General features: G+C 44.9%; 1 protein-coding gene across 2 annotated transcripts in view; it reads left to right on the forward strand.

The window, feature by feature from the left end:
• The window catches only part of ASH1L (ASH1 like histone lysine methyltransferase), a 709,056-nt gene that overhangs the window by 616,205 nt on the left and 76,331 nt on the right, over positions 1–16,520 (forward strand). For both annotated transcript variants that reach the window (XM_078670708.1, XM_078670709.1), the window contains exons 24-25: positions 70–242; positions 370–536. In XM_078670708.1, coding sequence (XP_078526834.1) covers positions 70–242; positions 370–536 — 340 coding nt within the window. The remainder of the gene's footprint in view (positions 1–69; positions 243–369; positions 537–16,520) is intronic.

Here is a 16,520-nt window from a genome sequence, read left to right on the forward strand (position 1 = left end):
GGTGCATAAAACTAGTTGAAGTTTGCTGTTATGCTGCTAAAAAATATTCGCTTGTATTTTGTATTACAGAGGTGAAAGGTTTGCGTTTGGTCATCATTATTTCCGTCCACATGAAACACATCATTCCCCATCCCGAAAGTTCTATCACAATGAGCTTTTCCGCGTTCCATTGTATGAAATTATTCCATTAGAGGCAGTGGTTGGAACTTGTTGCGTGCTGGACCTCTATACTTATTGTAAAGGTAAATTGGCTCTGTTATCTTTACTCATCTTCAGGGCTTGCTTATTTCAAGGGAAAGAGAATTATTTTATGCAAGCAAGAAATTTGCCTTCTACAAGCATGTTTTTGCTTATTGTTTTGTATAACAGGAAGGCCAAAAGGAGTAAAAGAACAGGATGTGTATATCTGCGACTACCGACTTGATAAATCAGCACACCTTTTCTACAAAATTCACCGGAACCGGCATCCTGTCTGCACTAAATCATATGCCTTTGATCACTTTCCCAAGAAACTTACACCCAAGAGGGATTTTTCGGTAAGACAAATACTGTAGAATTATGTGCTGCGCAGTTTGTGTAAGTTGTATTTGACTTTACTAATAGTATCAATATCACTCTGATATGTGAATATATACAACACCCTTGCGAGATTATTACAAAATTCCGAATTTGTTTTACCAAATTGCGGGTGATCCACCGTATTTCCTTTGTTGTTTTTTAATCTTCTGCATGTAATGTTCATGTTCAAATGTGCGGCCTTATTCTTATATTTATCAGTGGTGTCATTTGAAATAATAATTACAACTCCCTTTTTTAGGTCTCGCCTGTCAATGCACATGCGCATTGAGCGGAGCGAGACTATAGGGGCTTAAACAGAGTTTACCTAGACTGGCGATTTGATGTAGTGCATGTGCGCTTTTAGCTCAATGCGCAAGCGCAATGAGTTAAAATGCGCGTGCACAGCATCAAATCGTCAGCTTGGTGCCGCCAGCAGCTCTTCCCGCTCCGCCCCCTGCTGTATCAAAGGCTTTGCGCTCTGCCTCAGCCCAGCCATTCTCCTCCCCTAATTGCCCCCTGCTGCATCAAAGGCTTTTTCATGGCCAGCCGTGCCCCCATCCTCACTCATCCCTCGCACCCCCTCCTCGCTCATCAGGTCTGCAAATCTGCTTGCCTTCTGTCCCTTAATCTCCCCGTGACTCCCCCCTCACCCACTCCACTGCTTCAGGCCCCCACCATTTGCTCAGGACATTGCTTGTTTTAACTTGATTCACGGCTTCCAGCACGTTTCTTTTGCTCTTCTCTTCTGTTTCAGTGCCTGCCTCTCTCTCTCTCTCCCTCTCTCACTCCACTCCCTCTCCTCTCCCTCCTTCCCTCTCCTCCTCCCTCTCTCTCCCTCCAGGCCGTGTCTCCTTTTTTTTTTTTTTTTTACAAATTGAGCACCGTCTGTATTTTATTCTCATTCAATCTCCCATCATTGTATCTCTCTCCCTGCTTCCCTCACTGTCTGCCTTCTTCCGTCTTCCCTCTCCTCTCGTTTCCTTCACTTTCTCCCCTCTCTGTTTCTATCGTCCGTCTCTCTAGCTTGCCGTCACTCTTCCTTTTCTGTCACTCTTGCATGTTGCATTACAAATGCTATATAGGTGTCACATTTGCAAAAGTTATAACTATTGGCATTGTAAATGACAAAGGTATTAATTTAAAAAACAACACATAAATAAAATAAATGTCATTTATAAGACCAATAGTTCAAACTTTCCTAATGCGAGACCTATTGCATTTCCAATGCTTGTTTAACTTTATAGTGAAACACAAAAAATGCACCTAGATACTTTGAGCCTTATTTAGAGTTTGACGGATCGACATCTGCCACTTTTTGGTGGTCCCACATCCACCCAACTGTAAGGGCCTGGCCTCAATGAGTCATGTAGAGTCCACAAAGGTCGATGCAGAAAGTAAAAGTTTTGTACATAAATAGTTATGGACTGAACTATTAGATGGCAGAATAACGCAGAGCATGTGAATCTAGTAGAGTTTAAAGCTACAAAAGTATTCTTACAGTTAAGTAACCTTTTCTATTGTATGGTATTTTATTGTAATTGCATTTATATAATGCAATACAACAGACAAGATACTTAAGCCCTTTAGTTGATGCATACTGCACTATGCTGTTGGGAAGTATTTGATTGAAAGACTGTTAAATTGCAGTATGGCCTTTGTGGAAAGCTTTTTATTTTCAGGTGTGTAATGTCAAGATAGGTGCTCTTACCTTGCTTTAGGTTGCAGCGCCTGTGCTTGTAACAGTGAGAAGAGATGTGAGAGACAGAATGGAAGCACTTTGCATTATTTTGACTGTTGTACATGATTGAGCATGTCTCTGTTGAATGCAGCAAGAAACATTATGTCCCAACCAGATAGAAGCAGCAGCACTTACTATTATCACATGTATCTCTAAACCTTTGAATTATGCATGCACTACCCCCTAACAAATACACACACTCTTTTAACCTGTGGCTCCAGTTGGCTATAACAAAGGGAATAATAAACACATTAATTCCTTACTGATGCCTCTTTAGCCACAATTCCATAGAAACTTCGCAGAGATTGAAATGCGCCTTTCTTTCCGTTCCTTGTAAAGTTTAGAGGACATCCAGTGAATATTACAATAGGTGGTAAAACCCTAGCAGTAATTATCAAACACAGCAGCTTTTCGATTTTTGCTGTTGGGCAATGTTTAAGATGCGTTGCTGGATAAAGAAAATTGCTTTATATTCGTAGCATGTGTTGGCCGTAGATACATATGCTTAGAATACTTCTGCCATCTCGTGTTGGGCTCGGACGTTGCAAGTTGTTTTTGTTCGAAAAGTATTTTGAGTCACGAGGTATAGGGACTCATCCTTTATTCTGTATTGTGCATGGTTATCGGCACCTTTATTTGATTGTTTTTTTTTTTTCGGCCATCGGGTTCAGATGTCTACTTCAGAACTCCGGGATCGAAGCTTTGACACACTTTATCGACTTTTCTGTGACTGATATACATCACCCAACGAATGAGACGCGTAAGAAAACTGACAGATTACTGATTTCTTCGACTTTCCGCCCACCTGGCCTCGGACCTACTCGACTTCAACAATTCAACCAGAAGAACGTGACACTCACGAAGAAGCAGAGGCCCAAGGAACTCCAATGGACATCCCCATTTTTAGGGCTCGTGGCGTTAACCGCGCGAAAGCGCGGTCTCGCCAGAGACCCTTTTGTTAGCGAGGCAGCTTTCCAGGAGACAGCACCTGGCCGCGCGCATTTCCTCTGCCAGAAGGCGATTTGAGCAGGCCACGAGAACGTGCTCGCTGTGGCCAGCTCCTGTCTCCTGGAAAGCTGCCCAAACACACAGGCATGCGCTAACTTGGGACCACGGGCACACACATCACACTTGGGACCCCCCTCCTGGTGCTCGCACTCACCGGGACTCCTGTTGCGGGTGGAGGCCGTCACCTGGCTTCTTGCACCGGCGAGACTCTCTCTTCCAGGCGGGAGCCTCGCTCCCTTCAGCACTCCTCCGGTAGCTGCTCTGGTGCCGCGGGCGGGGCTCCTCTCCTCCGGAGGAAGTTCGGTGAGTTCCTGTTGTCCCTCGGTCCCGCCCCCGGCCTGCCTGACTTCCTACTGCGGGCCGGGCGGCGGCGGGGACAATCTTTTATTTTTGTAACCAAACTCACTTCGTCTCAAGTAAAGCAAAGGGCATACATTTTTAGTATGCACAATTTGTCAATAATATTACAATATTTTAGTCTATTAAGCTGCACACAACGTATGTTTCATTTGTTTTGGGCTCACTCTGAATTGTATCGCTTCTACATGCGTGCAGATTTTGCAGTTACGGAAAGCGAAATACAGTGGGCTAAATCCGTTTTCTCCTGATCACAGTCTGGGTGACTAGTTAACTAACATGCCGCTTTGAGCCCAGGTATCATGATCAGAGTTTCCAGTTCAGCCACAGTGATTATCTCTAGAGTTGTACAGGAACAGCAAATTGTTAGTGCATAGTTATCTTTCAAACACAACATTACTACACACTGATCAATGACTTTGACTTTCGAAGTATGATTATGTGGTGCATCTACCAAGCACTTGGTGAGAAGTCTTTCTGGAACTATGAGCGCTAAATCGAAGGCAATTCCTTCAAAAACGGGCAGAAGAATACAAAATGAAACGTAGAGCGTCATAGTTCGCTCAAAAGAAATGCAACACATACCATGTATTAGAAATCAAACATTTACAATGCAATAGGTCTCGTAGTGACATTGTTTAAAGCTATTAGCATTGTAAATGATATTGTTTTTTTATATTTTTTTGGGTAAAAAGTATACAGTATCTATTATCAATTATGCACCATTAGACTGGAGATTAAGAGTAGTGAGTGCAGAGTAGTGTGTGCAGAGTGAGTGAGTAGTGAGTGCAGAGTAGTGAGTAGTGAGTGCAGAGTAGTGAGTAGTGAGTGCAGAGTAATGAGTGCAGAGTAGTGAGTAGTGAGCGCAGAGTTGTGAGTGCAGAGTAGTAAGTAGTGAGTGCAGAGTAGTGAGTGCAGAGTAGTGAGTAGTGAGTGCAGAGTAGTGAGTGCAGAGTAGTGAGAAGTGAGTGCAGAGTAGTGAGTGCAGAGCAGTGAGTGCAGAGCAGTGAGTGCAGAGCAGTTAGTGCAGAGCAGTGAGTGCAGAGTAGTGAGTGCAAAATAGTGAGTAGTGAGTGCAGTGAGTGCAGAGTAGTGAGTGCAGAGTAGTGAGTGCAGAGTAGTGAGTGCAGAGTAGTGAGTAGTGAGTGCAGAGTAGTGAGTAGTGAGTGCAGAGTAGTGAGTGCAAAGTAGTGAGTAGTGAGTGCAGAGTAGTGAGTAGTGAGTGCAGAGTAGTGAGTAGTGAGTGCAGAGTAGTGAGTGCAGAGTAGTGAGTGCAGAGTAGTGAGTAGTGAGTGCAGAGTAGTGAGTGCAGAGTAGTGAGTGCAGTGTAGTGAGTAGTGAGTGCAGAGTAGTGAGTGCAGAGTAGTGAGTAGTGAGTGCAGAGTAGTGAGTAGTGAGTGCAGAGTAGTGAGTAGTGAGTGCAGAGTAGTGAGTGCAGAGTAGTGAGTAGTGAGTGCAGAGTAGTGAGTAGTGAGTGCAGAGTAGTGTGTAGTGAGTGCAGAGTAGTGCGTGCAGAGTAGTGAGTAGTGAGTGCAGAGTAGTGAGTAGTGAGTGCAGAGTAGTGAGTAGTGAGTGCAGAGTAGTGAGTGCAGAGTAGTGAGTAGTGAGTGCAGAGTAGTGAGTAGTGAGTGCAGAGTAGTGAGTGCAGAGTAGTGAGTAGTGAGTGCAGAGTAGTGAGTAGTGAGTGCAGAGTAGTGAGTAGTGAGTGCAGAGTAGTGAGTGCAGAGTAGTGAGTGCAGAGTAGTGAGTGCAGAGTAGTGAGTGCAGAGTAGTGAGTGCAGAGTAGTGAGTGCAGAGTAGTGAGCGCAGAGTAGTGAGTGCAGAGTAGTGAGTAGTGAGTAGTGAGCTCAGAGTAGTGAGTGCAGAGTAGTGAGTAGTGAGTGCAGACTAGTGAGTGCAGACTAGTAAGTCCAGAGTAGTGAGTGCAAAGTAGTGAGTGCAGAGTAGTGAGTGCAGAGTAGTGAGTGCAGAGTAGTGAGTAGTGAGTGCAGAGTAGTGAGTAGTGAGTGCAGAGTAGTGAGTGCAGAGTAGTGAGTGCAGAGTAGTGAATGCAGAGTAGTGAGTGCAGAGTAGTGAGTGCAGAGTAGTGAGTGCACATCATCAGAGCTGTGTGAATAATAACTGTATCAGCCCCGTGCGTGAGGTGCATCATCCACATTGCTCAGGTCACCCAAATTCCTGCACTCTACCACACTGCTTTCAAGAACAGCATACTCTTGCACACACTCTCACTGCTCACCAATTCAAAGTTTTCTAAACATTTTATGCAACGCATTGTCATACACAATGCCAATAACTCAAACTTTAATGCTGCGAGCCCTATTGCATTGTAAATGCTTGTTCTTGCCAGCAGCAGTGAAGGATCGAACTCCGACCAGGACATTAAAGAGGCCAACACATCACTTCAACAGGGCACGTGAGTACTGTTGCAAAAGCCTTGCAACCACAAAACAAAAGTGCAACCACAGGCTCACAGAACCCCACAGCCCTCAGGCCATGGAAGTTTCTTTGTTCGCCCTAAGTTGGCAGGGTATGCTCAGACGTGAGTCCCTTGCTCACTTTGCCACTGGAGTCAAGCAAGCCCGGCTGAAGACGGCTGTATTGCCAGAAACCGGTCCTGGGAAGCTTGATTCCGGTCCAGGGAAGACATGGCTTGGCAGTTCAGGCTGGACTGTTCCCATGAGGCACAGGGTCAGACTGATTTGCATATGGCCATGTCTGAACTGGGGTGGCGGATTGAGCTAAAGAACAGTGATGGATTAAACCCAGATCAGTTGACTGGGGGTGAGTGTTTGTATTGTCAACGCTCCGTCCATCACCACTTTTGGTTTTTCTTTGTTCGCCCTAAGTTGGCAGGGTATGCTCAGACGTGAGTCCCTTGCTCACTTTGCCACTGGAGTCAAGCAAGCACGGCTGAAGACGGCTGTATTGCCAGAAACCGGTCCTGGGAAGCTTGATTCCGGTCCAGGGAAGATATGGCTTGGCAGTTCGGGCTGGACTGTTCCCATGAGGCACAGGGTCAGACTGATTTGCATATGGCCATGTCTGAACTGGGGTGGCGGAATGAGCTAAAGAACGGTGATGGATTAAACCCAGATCAGTTGACTGGGGGTGAGTGTTTGTATTGTCAACGCTCCGTCCATCACCACCTTTGGTTTTTCTTTGTTCGCCCTAAGTTGGCAGGGTATGCTCAGACGTGAGTCCCTTGCTCACTTTACCACTGGAGTCAAGCAAGCCCGGCTGAAGACGGCTGTAATGCCATAAACCGGTCCTGGGAAGCTTGATTCCGATCCAGGGAAGACATGGCTTGGCAGTTCGGGCCGGACTGTTCCCATGAGGCACAGGGTCAGACTGATTTGCATATGGCCATGTCTGAACTGGGGTGGCGGAGTGAGCTAAAGAACGGTGATTGATTAAACCCAGAGCAGTTGACTGGGGGTGAGTGTTTGTATTGTCAACGCTCCGTCCATCACCACCTTTGGTTTTTCCATGGAAGTGTCCAGCACAAAGGAAAGGAGTAGACAGTCGTCCTTTCTGCCCAAACAAGCCTTGAATGCAGTCGGAAAGACTAAGGCACAGACTCCTTCCAAGTCAAAGCCAGTCTCGAAGCCTGCATCGAAAAAAACATACATCAACGTGTGAAGAAGCCTTCGGAGCTGAACATTGGGCCAGACAAACCCGGAGCATCTTCCAACTTGAGGACACTGCCAGGGCTGAAAAAATACCCTTAACTTCGAAAACCCCATCAGACACCAGGTCACTATCAGCGCCGAAAGACCCGTCTGCATCAAAAAAGTCTTTGGCATCTAAGACTTTGTCCAAGCCCAAGATGATGATCTCAACAGCGAAAACACCTCAAGCCCACACAGGCCTCAAGAAGCGGCCTATTTAGCCTATTTTGTCCAAGCTACAAGAACCGCTTGATCCCAGGCAAAGATTCTGGCCATAAAACTCAGATATAAGCAAGGTGGTAACCATACCATCTCGGGATACATTACCAAAATACAAGAAAACTTTTGAGGAGGAGATTTTGCGACCTCAACCACAGCAGTCCCCATGTAAAAAAAATTAGAGATAGGGGTACCAGTCCCATGCATTTCCCATCTGAACCTCCTCTACCACCTACTCCTCCAATTCTACCTGCACCTCCATTTCCACCTAGTCTTCCGGCAAAGCCATCCACACCTCCACCTTTACCAACCTCACCACAACGCTCCCCTCTTGTTCATCTTCTGGGGTCACCCACTACCTCTTCACTTGTGGAACGCAGTATTGGGGGAAACATAGACACTCGTCTACAATCCATATTTACCAGACCCAAGCGTTGATAATGATCAACTTCATGAACCCTGGGATGACGATAATGTCAACCTACTAGGGTATACAGATCCCGATCTATACTCCTCCACTCCTTCACCACTTGAAGACACCACCACAAATTCTGAGGTACTACGCAGGGCTGCAGAATATCCTAAAGTTGATATGCACACAGTGGAGGATGAAGACGATTTCATTGTAGAGAAACTATCGAAGACACAACAAAACATCCCAATTCTTACCCATGCGAGAAAACATCCTCAAACCCACAGTGGAGATATTTAAGAAACCCATCAAATCAAGGGTTCTAACGCTTAGGGTTGATGTAAAAAATATAAACCCTCACCAACTGAACCAACATATGTGAAGGGACTTTTCCCTCCTGATTCTCTTGTCGAACCCAAGGCGAGAAAATGAGCCTCCTCTCAAGGGACAGGTGAAGCTCTCCTGCAGACAAAATGAGCAAGAAATTTGATGGTGCAGGTAAACAAGTTGCAGTGCAGGCAGCAAACCATTTCAGAATCGCCAACTCAGCAGGCCTTCTCTCAAGGTACAATAGAGCACAGTGGGATGAAATGCAGGAATTATTTCAACAGCTTCCTGCACAATATAAACAAAGAAGAACAAAACTGGGAGAAGAGAAAAAAATCATTTATATCTCAACAATCCAGTGTGCTCTAGACACGGATGACGCTTGGCTAGGGAAGTTGGCACTAACATGATAATCAGACACCACGCTTGGCTTTGGGTGCCTGGGTTTAAAACTGATGACCAGCAATATCTCCTTAATTTACCTTTTGACACAGAACATGTCTTTGGGACACAAGTGGAAGAAATGCTAGAAAAGATCAAAAAGGACACTGAACTGGCTAAACCATTGGTGCCCTACAATCATAACACAGTTGGACCTTTCGGAGGGGTCAGAACAATGGGGCATCCAAGGCAACCACCTCTACAGAGACAGATGCCTTTCAAAAGCAGCAAAGCAGCAATCCCAGTTTACGAGAGGGTCATACCACAGAGCACACTAAGGAGGCTATGGATTGAGTTTGTGGATCCACTAACAAGGAATCCACTTCCACTAAGCTGTGTCTCTGTCTGCCCCCCTCTCAAGCTTAACACCATTGGGAATGGCTACAGGACTACACACAGATAGGGAGCAAATAACCTTAAATCGGTGGGTCCTGTCTATAATAAAAGACTGATATTTTCTAGAAATTACGTCATCTCCGCCCAAGATCCCACCTCAGTCACAAACAATGTCAAGAGAACACTTAACACTCCTGCAAGAGGAAGTTCAAACTCTGCTTCAAAAGAGAGCCATAGAGCAGGTCACAAAGCAATACTAGGGACATGGGGTAAACTCACTGTGTTTCCTCATTTCAAAGAAAGACAGCGCATTAAGGCCCATATTTGACCTCAGGCCAATCAACAAGCACATCTTGTCGGAGTACTCCCAGAATGTTACACTTTAAGAAGTCATGCCACTGCAGCTGCAAGGAGACTTCATGACAGCCATAGACCTCAAAGACCTCTATTTTCACATACAAATACACCCAGCCCATCGGCGCTACCTCCATTTTCAAGTAAGTGCCCAACATTATCAGTTCAAAGTGTTGCCCTTCGAAGTAACTACTGCACCAAGAGTATTCACAAATTTCTCACAGTAGCAGCTGCTCATCTCAGAAGGAGGGGCACACATATTCCCATATCTAGACGATTGGCTGATCAAGAATGCAAGCCAACAACAATGTCTGCAGGACACTCAGAAGGTAATGAACCTGCACCACCTGGACTTCAAGCTCAATGTTACAAAATCTCACCTGCAACCCTTACAGATGCACCCGTTCCTCAGCGCAATCCTAAACTCCATCTCAGTAAAGGCTTATCCCAGTTCTGAAAGAGTACAAAAGATCCAACTTGCATTGCCTCTTTTTCAACCACGTCGCCACATCACAGTCAAAACAGTGATGAGCCTTATAGGTAAGATGGCCTCATGTATCTCCATAGTACTACAATAGACGCATTCTTGGCTGGGGCGCACATGCAACATCTCACAGTGCGAGGGTAGTGGTCCCAAATACAAAAGTACCTACAAATCAGTCACCTAAAGCTTCTTGTGATCCAAAAAACTTTGAAGACTTTTCAACATCTTCCCCACAGAGTGGTTCTAGTCCGCACCGACAACATAACTTCCATGTGTTACAAAAGCAAGGTGGCATACACTCCATACAGCTGTCTCGTATAGCCCAGGGCATATGGCATTAGGCCATACATCTCAACATTCACCTCCAAGCAGAATGCCTCCAGGGGTGGGCATGACTTTCCAGATATGCTCAGCAGATTGCAACAACAGGCATATTAGTAAGAAATCAATACAACACTACTCCACTCATACTTCAAACGGTGAGGGACCCAGGAAATAGATTTCTTTGGTACCCGACAAAATGCCAGAGATTCGCCTCCAGGTTTCCCCACAATCAGTCCAAGTGCAATGCCCTCTGGATCAACTGGTCAGGGATATATGCTTACGTTTTTCCTCCACTCCTGCTCATTCCTTTACTGGTTCGGAAGCTCAAACAAACATCCCTCACACTAAATCTGATAGCTACAAATGGGCTCAACAAGCATGGTTCACAACTCCACTACAGCTATCAGTTGTGCCACACGAGAAATTGCCAATCTGGCCCACTGACCACACCTTCTAACTCAGGATCAGACACACCAACCCCAAACAACTCAATCTGGCGATATGGCTCCTGAAGTCTTAGAATTTAGATACCTAAATCTTCCACAAAAATGTATGACCATTCTAAAACAAGCCCGTAAGCCTACCGCATGGCATGCTATGCAGAAAAATGGAAAAGATTCTTACACTATTGTTTAACGAACCATATCCAACTGCTCTCCCACACAGTACAGGACCCTATTTACTACCTACTCCATTTACAACAACCAGGTATCCCATACACCTCCATTTGGTTAAACTTAGCAGCACTTGCTACATTTATGTAAAACAGATAACACGTTTCATAGTTTAAATTTCCAGGCATCAAAGCTTTTATGGAGGCGTAAAAAGAGTTATTCCACCCTCTATTCCACCATTCCCCGTCTTGAATAGCAATATAGTTCTCACCAGACTTTTGGGTCCACCCTTCGAACCACTACATTTATGTGATCTACAGTCCTTCGCGTGGAAGGTAGCCTTCTTGGTAGCTATAACATCCCTTAGACGGATCAGGGAACTTCAACCCTCACATTGGAAGATTACTATTTCCAAGTCTGTCCTGATGAATTTATGCTAAGAACAAATTTCTCCCTAAAGTGGTTTCTTCTTTTCATGTAAATCAGACCATTGAGCTCCCAGTTTTGTTTCCAAAAACCAACTCTGTAGTGTAAAGAGCTCTACACACGCTCGATGTTAAAAGAACTTTAATGTGTTACATCGACAGGACCAAGCCATTTTGTAAAACTCAGCAGCTTTTCATGGCCTTCTCAAATCCTCACAGAGGCTCCCTAATCTCAAAAGCAGATATTGTAAGGTGGATAGTAACTTGCATAAAACCTTGCTACTACAAGGCCAAACGAGTGCTAACTGCAACTCCAAGACCTCATTCCAAATATAAGACGAGAGCCTCTATGGCTTTCCTAGACAACATTTCACTAGTGACTACCAAAGTCTTTCAATGGTTGGAGTTGCATCATTTGAGATGTAACCCGGATAAAACACAGATTGTGACCTTTGGAGCTGCCCTCAAAACTTTGTGGAAGACTGCTGGCCTAGTAATCTGCCACATCCGGGCCCCTCGCAAAACTGTGTCAAGAATCTCGGAATCAAAATTGACAGCTTACTCTCCTTCCTCCCGCAGTTCCAAGCCTTGACGGGGTTCTGCTTCAGCGTGCTCCACATGCTGAAAATATTTCTACCGCTCCTATCTGAGGCGGCAGGTAGAAAGGTGGTGTAGGCCATGATCACATCTAGACTGGACTTTGGGAATGCACTGTCTACCTCCTCAATAGACTTCAAGTGGTGCAGAATGCTGCAGCAAGGCTGCTGCTCAGACTCCCTCCTAGATCCTAGATGATTCCCCACCTAAGGGCCCTCCATTGGCTCCTGATGAAACAAAGGGTGACGTTTAAAGTCATGGTCCTCATGCACAAGTCCTGAACGGGACAGGCCCATCATATCTCAAAGAGAGAATTTGTTAATATATCCCCATCCCCTACCCTCCGCTCTTCCTCAGCTCACATGGCAAGGGTACCTCGAATTAATCGTCTCAGAATGGGGGGGAGATCATTTTCCTATCTTGGACCCCTCTCTTGAGCCTCTGATAGCCTCGAACTGTTCAAGAAGAAGCTCAAAACCCACTCTTTAACAACTAGTAACATGCAACTCTTTCCCTCCACTGCCAGCGCCGGGACACTTCTCGGAGTAGCCGCGCACTTTAGAAATGTCTATAACATAACATAGTGGATATCTGTAATGCAGCCTCAAGGAATAACCCACATACATTCACCAAGCATTATTATGTTGATATCTTAGCTAACCAACAAGCTAGAGTGGGTCAAGCTGTATTACGAACACTTTTTCAAGCGTCTGCATCAGCCATTAGCTAGCCAGCTAATTTGTACAGCACTGCTTTGTATTCGATACTAAGTGGCGTCTATAATGGTGCGACGGATGTCCCTTTTGGCGTGGATGGCGCTGTACTCCTGATGAAAAATCGTCCGGATCCAGTCTTGACGCCTAAGAAATTCAAAGGTAAGGAATCTTTGCTAGACATAGTCTCTACCAGACAAGGTGTTACCGACTTGATCATCTACAGCCAACACATGCTACTAATGGAATATATTACTTACCCTGTAAGCATTCATTCGTAGCGTGTAGTGCCGTAGATTCATATGCACCTACCCTTCTCCCTGGAAGCTAATGACTGACGAACACACTATTGTGTGGGGAGAGGAGTTGGCCTAACGGCTAGGGCGCTCGACCTCGGACCTGGGGATCTGAGTTCCAGTCTCGGTAACGACGCCAAAACCTCCTGTGATTCTGGGCAAATCACTTAATCTCCCCGTGCCTAAAATGAAAGTGTGTCCTCATGTAACGTAACTGGAAAATATGTGAAGCGCTCTGATACCTGGTTCGGTTCGGGTCTAGTTCGCGCTATATAAAACTCTGCAAAAAAAAAAAAAATTGTACACAACATTTACATTTCTCAACTATAACTTGCAAATTCATCTTTACCAGTAAATTTCCTGCTTCAATCCTAACCTCACCCGATGGGCCAATAACAATCTAACTAAGGAGCCTATGACAATGCAGATTATAGGAGGCGTCACTAAACCCTGTGACTTGAAAGACTTTTTGAACAAAAACAACTTGCAACATCCGAGCTCAACTCTAGATGGCAGGAGTATTCTAAGCATATGAGTTTACGCCACTACACTCTACGAATCGATACTTACAGGGTAAGGAACATATTCCTTTCCCAACAGTGGATTGCCATGTTGGAGAGGGTGTCCTTTTTGAGGGGGAGAGGGGCTGTAGCAGGAGCAGGAAGGTGTTGTGCTTACATGTAGCAAAGAGAGGAATTGGAATTCTTTATGAACGTCTCACTAGAGCATCCCCATTCATATTTCTCTGCCACCCCTTCTTAAACTAGAAGTGTTCTGTTTTGGTTATGAGTGCATCATCCATTCCTGGTTTATACTTTAATTTATGTACTTGTAGTTTTGTTTTTCAAGCTATAAGTACCAAAAACCACAAAGATATGAAGCATGGATGATTTGCTAATACCAGATAAGGGGCATTCTTTATTGTGGCATGAGAAGAGATAATGCTGTGCTAGGGAGCCTATGTGGTGAGGTAGCTGTGAGATTACAGACACATAGAAGATGCTCGCATTTGAGCTCATGGTCTGAGGAAGAAAAACTACAAGAAAATATGAAACTGGTCCTTTTACACATGAACACCGATAGAAAATGGAATTGTGTTTGTTACCCAATTTCTTAGTTCCACCCTTCAACAGCCATTGCTGCTAATTAACCCCCAAGCCCTGTCCCTTAATTATGCCTACCTTTTTGGTGACTACATGCGCTTCGTTTTCTTGATTAATATGAACAGTAAACCTAGCGACATTTTTCTTGTCTGCCATTAAAAGGGCTAGGCACGCCATTTTCTGCCAGGCACCCATAAAGGGTCTTCTCTGGAAGCAGAAATAGTGGAAACCTGCCTAGATCATTTACTGTGGTGCCTGGGTACTTCTTGGGTTCTACTTCCATCAAGCTTGAATGAATATATTTGACCCACATGCAAAGTTGCAAGTTCACCTCAATTGGAGCATACCTCCTGGCCTCCTGCACAACACCAAAATTCCTCCTCATAGACATTAAAAAACACACTAACAATCATGCACTCAAAACAGGTTCCTCACTTTCTCAACATAAGAGCTCTTTAGGAATAAGCTATGCAAATGCCAATACAATACAGCATACTACAGACTAATTTGCCAATCTGCATAAGACAAAAGACCCATTACCTTCAACTGGCACATTTGTGATAGTTGTCCAAGACTCCTCTCCTCGTCCAGTTACTTATATAACACTTTTAACAAGCAAATAGACCAACTCTCCTAATATGGGCAAATATGGGAAATGAAGCTCAGAGAGATTTTTGAAGTGGTTAATTTTTAAGTTAACTACTCAAACCAGCTATCACAAATTTCTTCTACACTGGACCCACTGCACCTATTAGCCATTATCTGCTTTATTCAATTATCTATTGGCACCTAAATCACATCAGTACACAGAATCCCGCGTGTCCGTCATGTACACTGAACCATAGATAACAGTTACTGCGTCACTCTTGTCTGTATGGTCTCCCCTGTATTGTTCCGGCTCTGCTGTCGAGAGAAAAAGGGAAGAATTGATTTTGCATTTCTACTTGCAGACACAAACATAAAGGCAGCATATTTCCACTTATTGGAATGTGATTTCCAGGATAAGAAAAGTACGTAAAATCTGTGTTGGGACAACAGTTCTTTGTGTACCTAGTGAAGGTGGGCCACACTGACCAGCTGTATCACTGGACAGGCCTGTTTGTTTTTCCCCACTGAGCTCAATAATCATGCAAGCCCACTCAAGTTACTCCCCTTTGTTACAATTTTGGGCACCCAAATTACAACATATTTGAGAAAGACTGCCTACTACCCTCTGCACCATTTCTAGGTGAAAATTGAGAGCGGCGGCAGCATGATTATAATTGAGGACAAAAGGGTTTTTGTGCCGCACCCCTGTGGATAGACTTTCTGCCATCAGCCCCTCTAAAAGATATCTGTTCAGGCCCCATAACTGGTATCCTTATGCTTCATCATGTCTGTGAAACTTATGTAATGATGTCTGGCGTTTGTGTAGCAAATGGACTGGTGAGTGCTGAGATTCCCACTCCCCTCCTTGCCCCCCCTCCCCCCATGTCTGTGACTGTACAAGACGCTGGCTACCTTTGTGCTAGGCTGCATGTTCACACGTTTGTCTTCCTCACCAAAAATGGTGTATCTGGAAAGTGAAGAGGTAGTCAGTCCATTCAGTTTGTTTGAGCGGTCTTCTACCTGATTCTAACCCACCTTCCCCCATTTTCTGTGTTGTGTTCTCGGTGTAGACACTAAGTAGGTGAAAATCAGGCAAGCAACAATACACTCCTACAGGATAAAACCCACCTTCTTATAGGTTCTGGCAAGCCACCATTATCACCAGAAGGGTTGTATGTGTTGTATCCCTCAACCAGTCTGTGTTTCATGTTTGCCAACTGGACCACTAGGTGGTTTAGACATGTTTGTAAGGGAGAAAGTGAAGGAATCAGCAATGGGATTTCTGCTGGAATCATATTCTCCGCCAGACTGGACCTAAATCTGAGAAAGCCTGTGTAGTTACCATCCCGTGTGGATGTAGTGTAAGTTTTGGCTGCTTGAAACATACCTCTCCCCAGGAATGTAGGCCATCTCCCCTGACAGACTCTAGATACAGGCCAATCCATTTTACACCAAATAGGTAAAACTTACATGCATGCTGGTACGAGCAGCAAGACCATGTTTCCCAAGAGAAGTGATTGATTCTAAGACAATAATAGGCTCAATGACTATGATGACCTACTTGAAAACCGATCGGCGAACAGGATCAGCTCAGCAGTCACGAGGTGTCCCTAGCCCAGGTGCTCCAAAGAAACAAAGAGGGCATCCAGGTTGAGGAGCTACTCCATCGCCTTCAGGAACCGTGATGGTGTATCTGATTTGTCTTGGCCCAACCCATGCCTGTTAGGTACCTATATCTGCTCAATTCATAAAGCCTGAGGCAAGCACAGTTACTCTTCACCCCTTGACATGGGGTTTGGTCCATTAGCTAAATAGGTTATTGAAGATCTTCATTAAATAAAGATACAGATCTGAGATACAGGTTCATTTTTAGGTCTCGCCTGGCGTTGCAGTGAAAAGCGTTGCTCGCTGGGCGAGAGAAATTGTGAGAGAGCAGATTTTAGGAGGGGACATGA

Source organism: Lissotriton helveticus, chromosome 12 (genome assembly GCF_964261635.1).
Source record: "Lissotriton helveticus chromosome 12, aLisHel1.1, whole genome shotgun sequence".
NCBI lineage: Eukaryota > Metazoa > Chordata > Amphibia > Caudata > Salamandridae > Lissotriton > Lissotriton helveticus.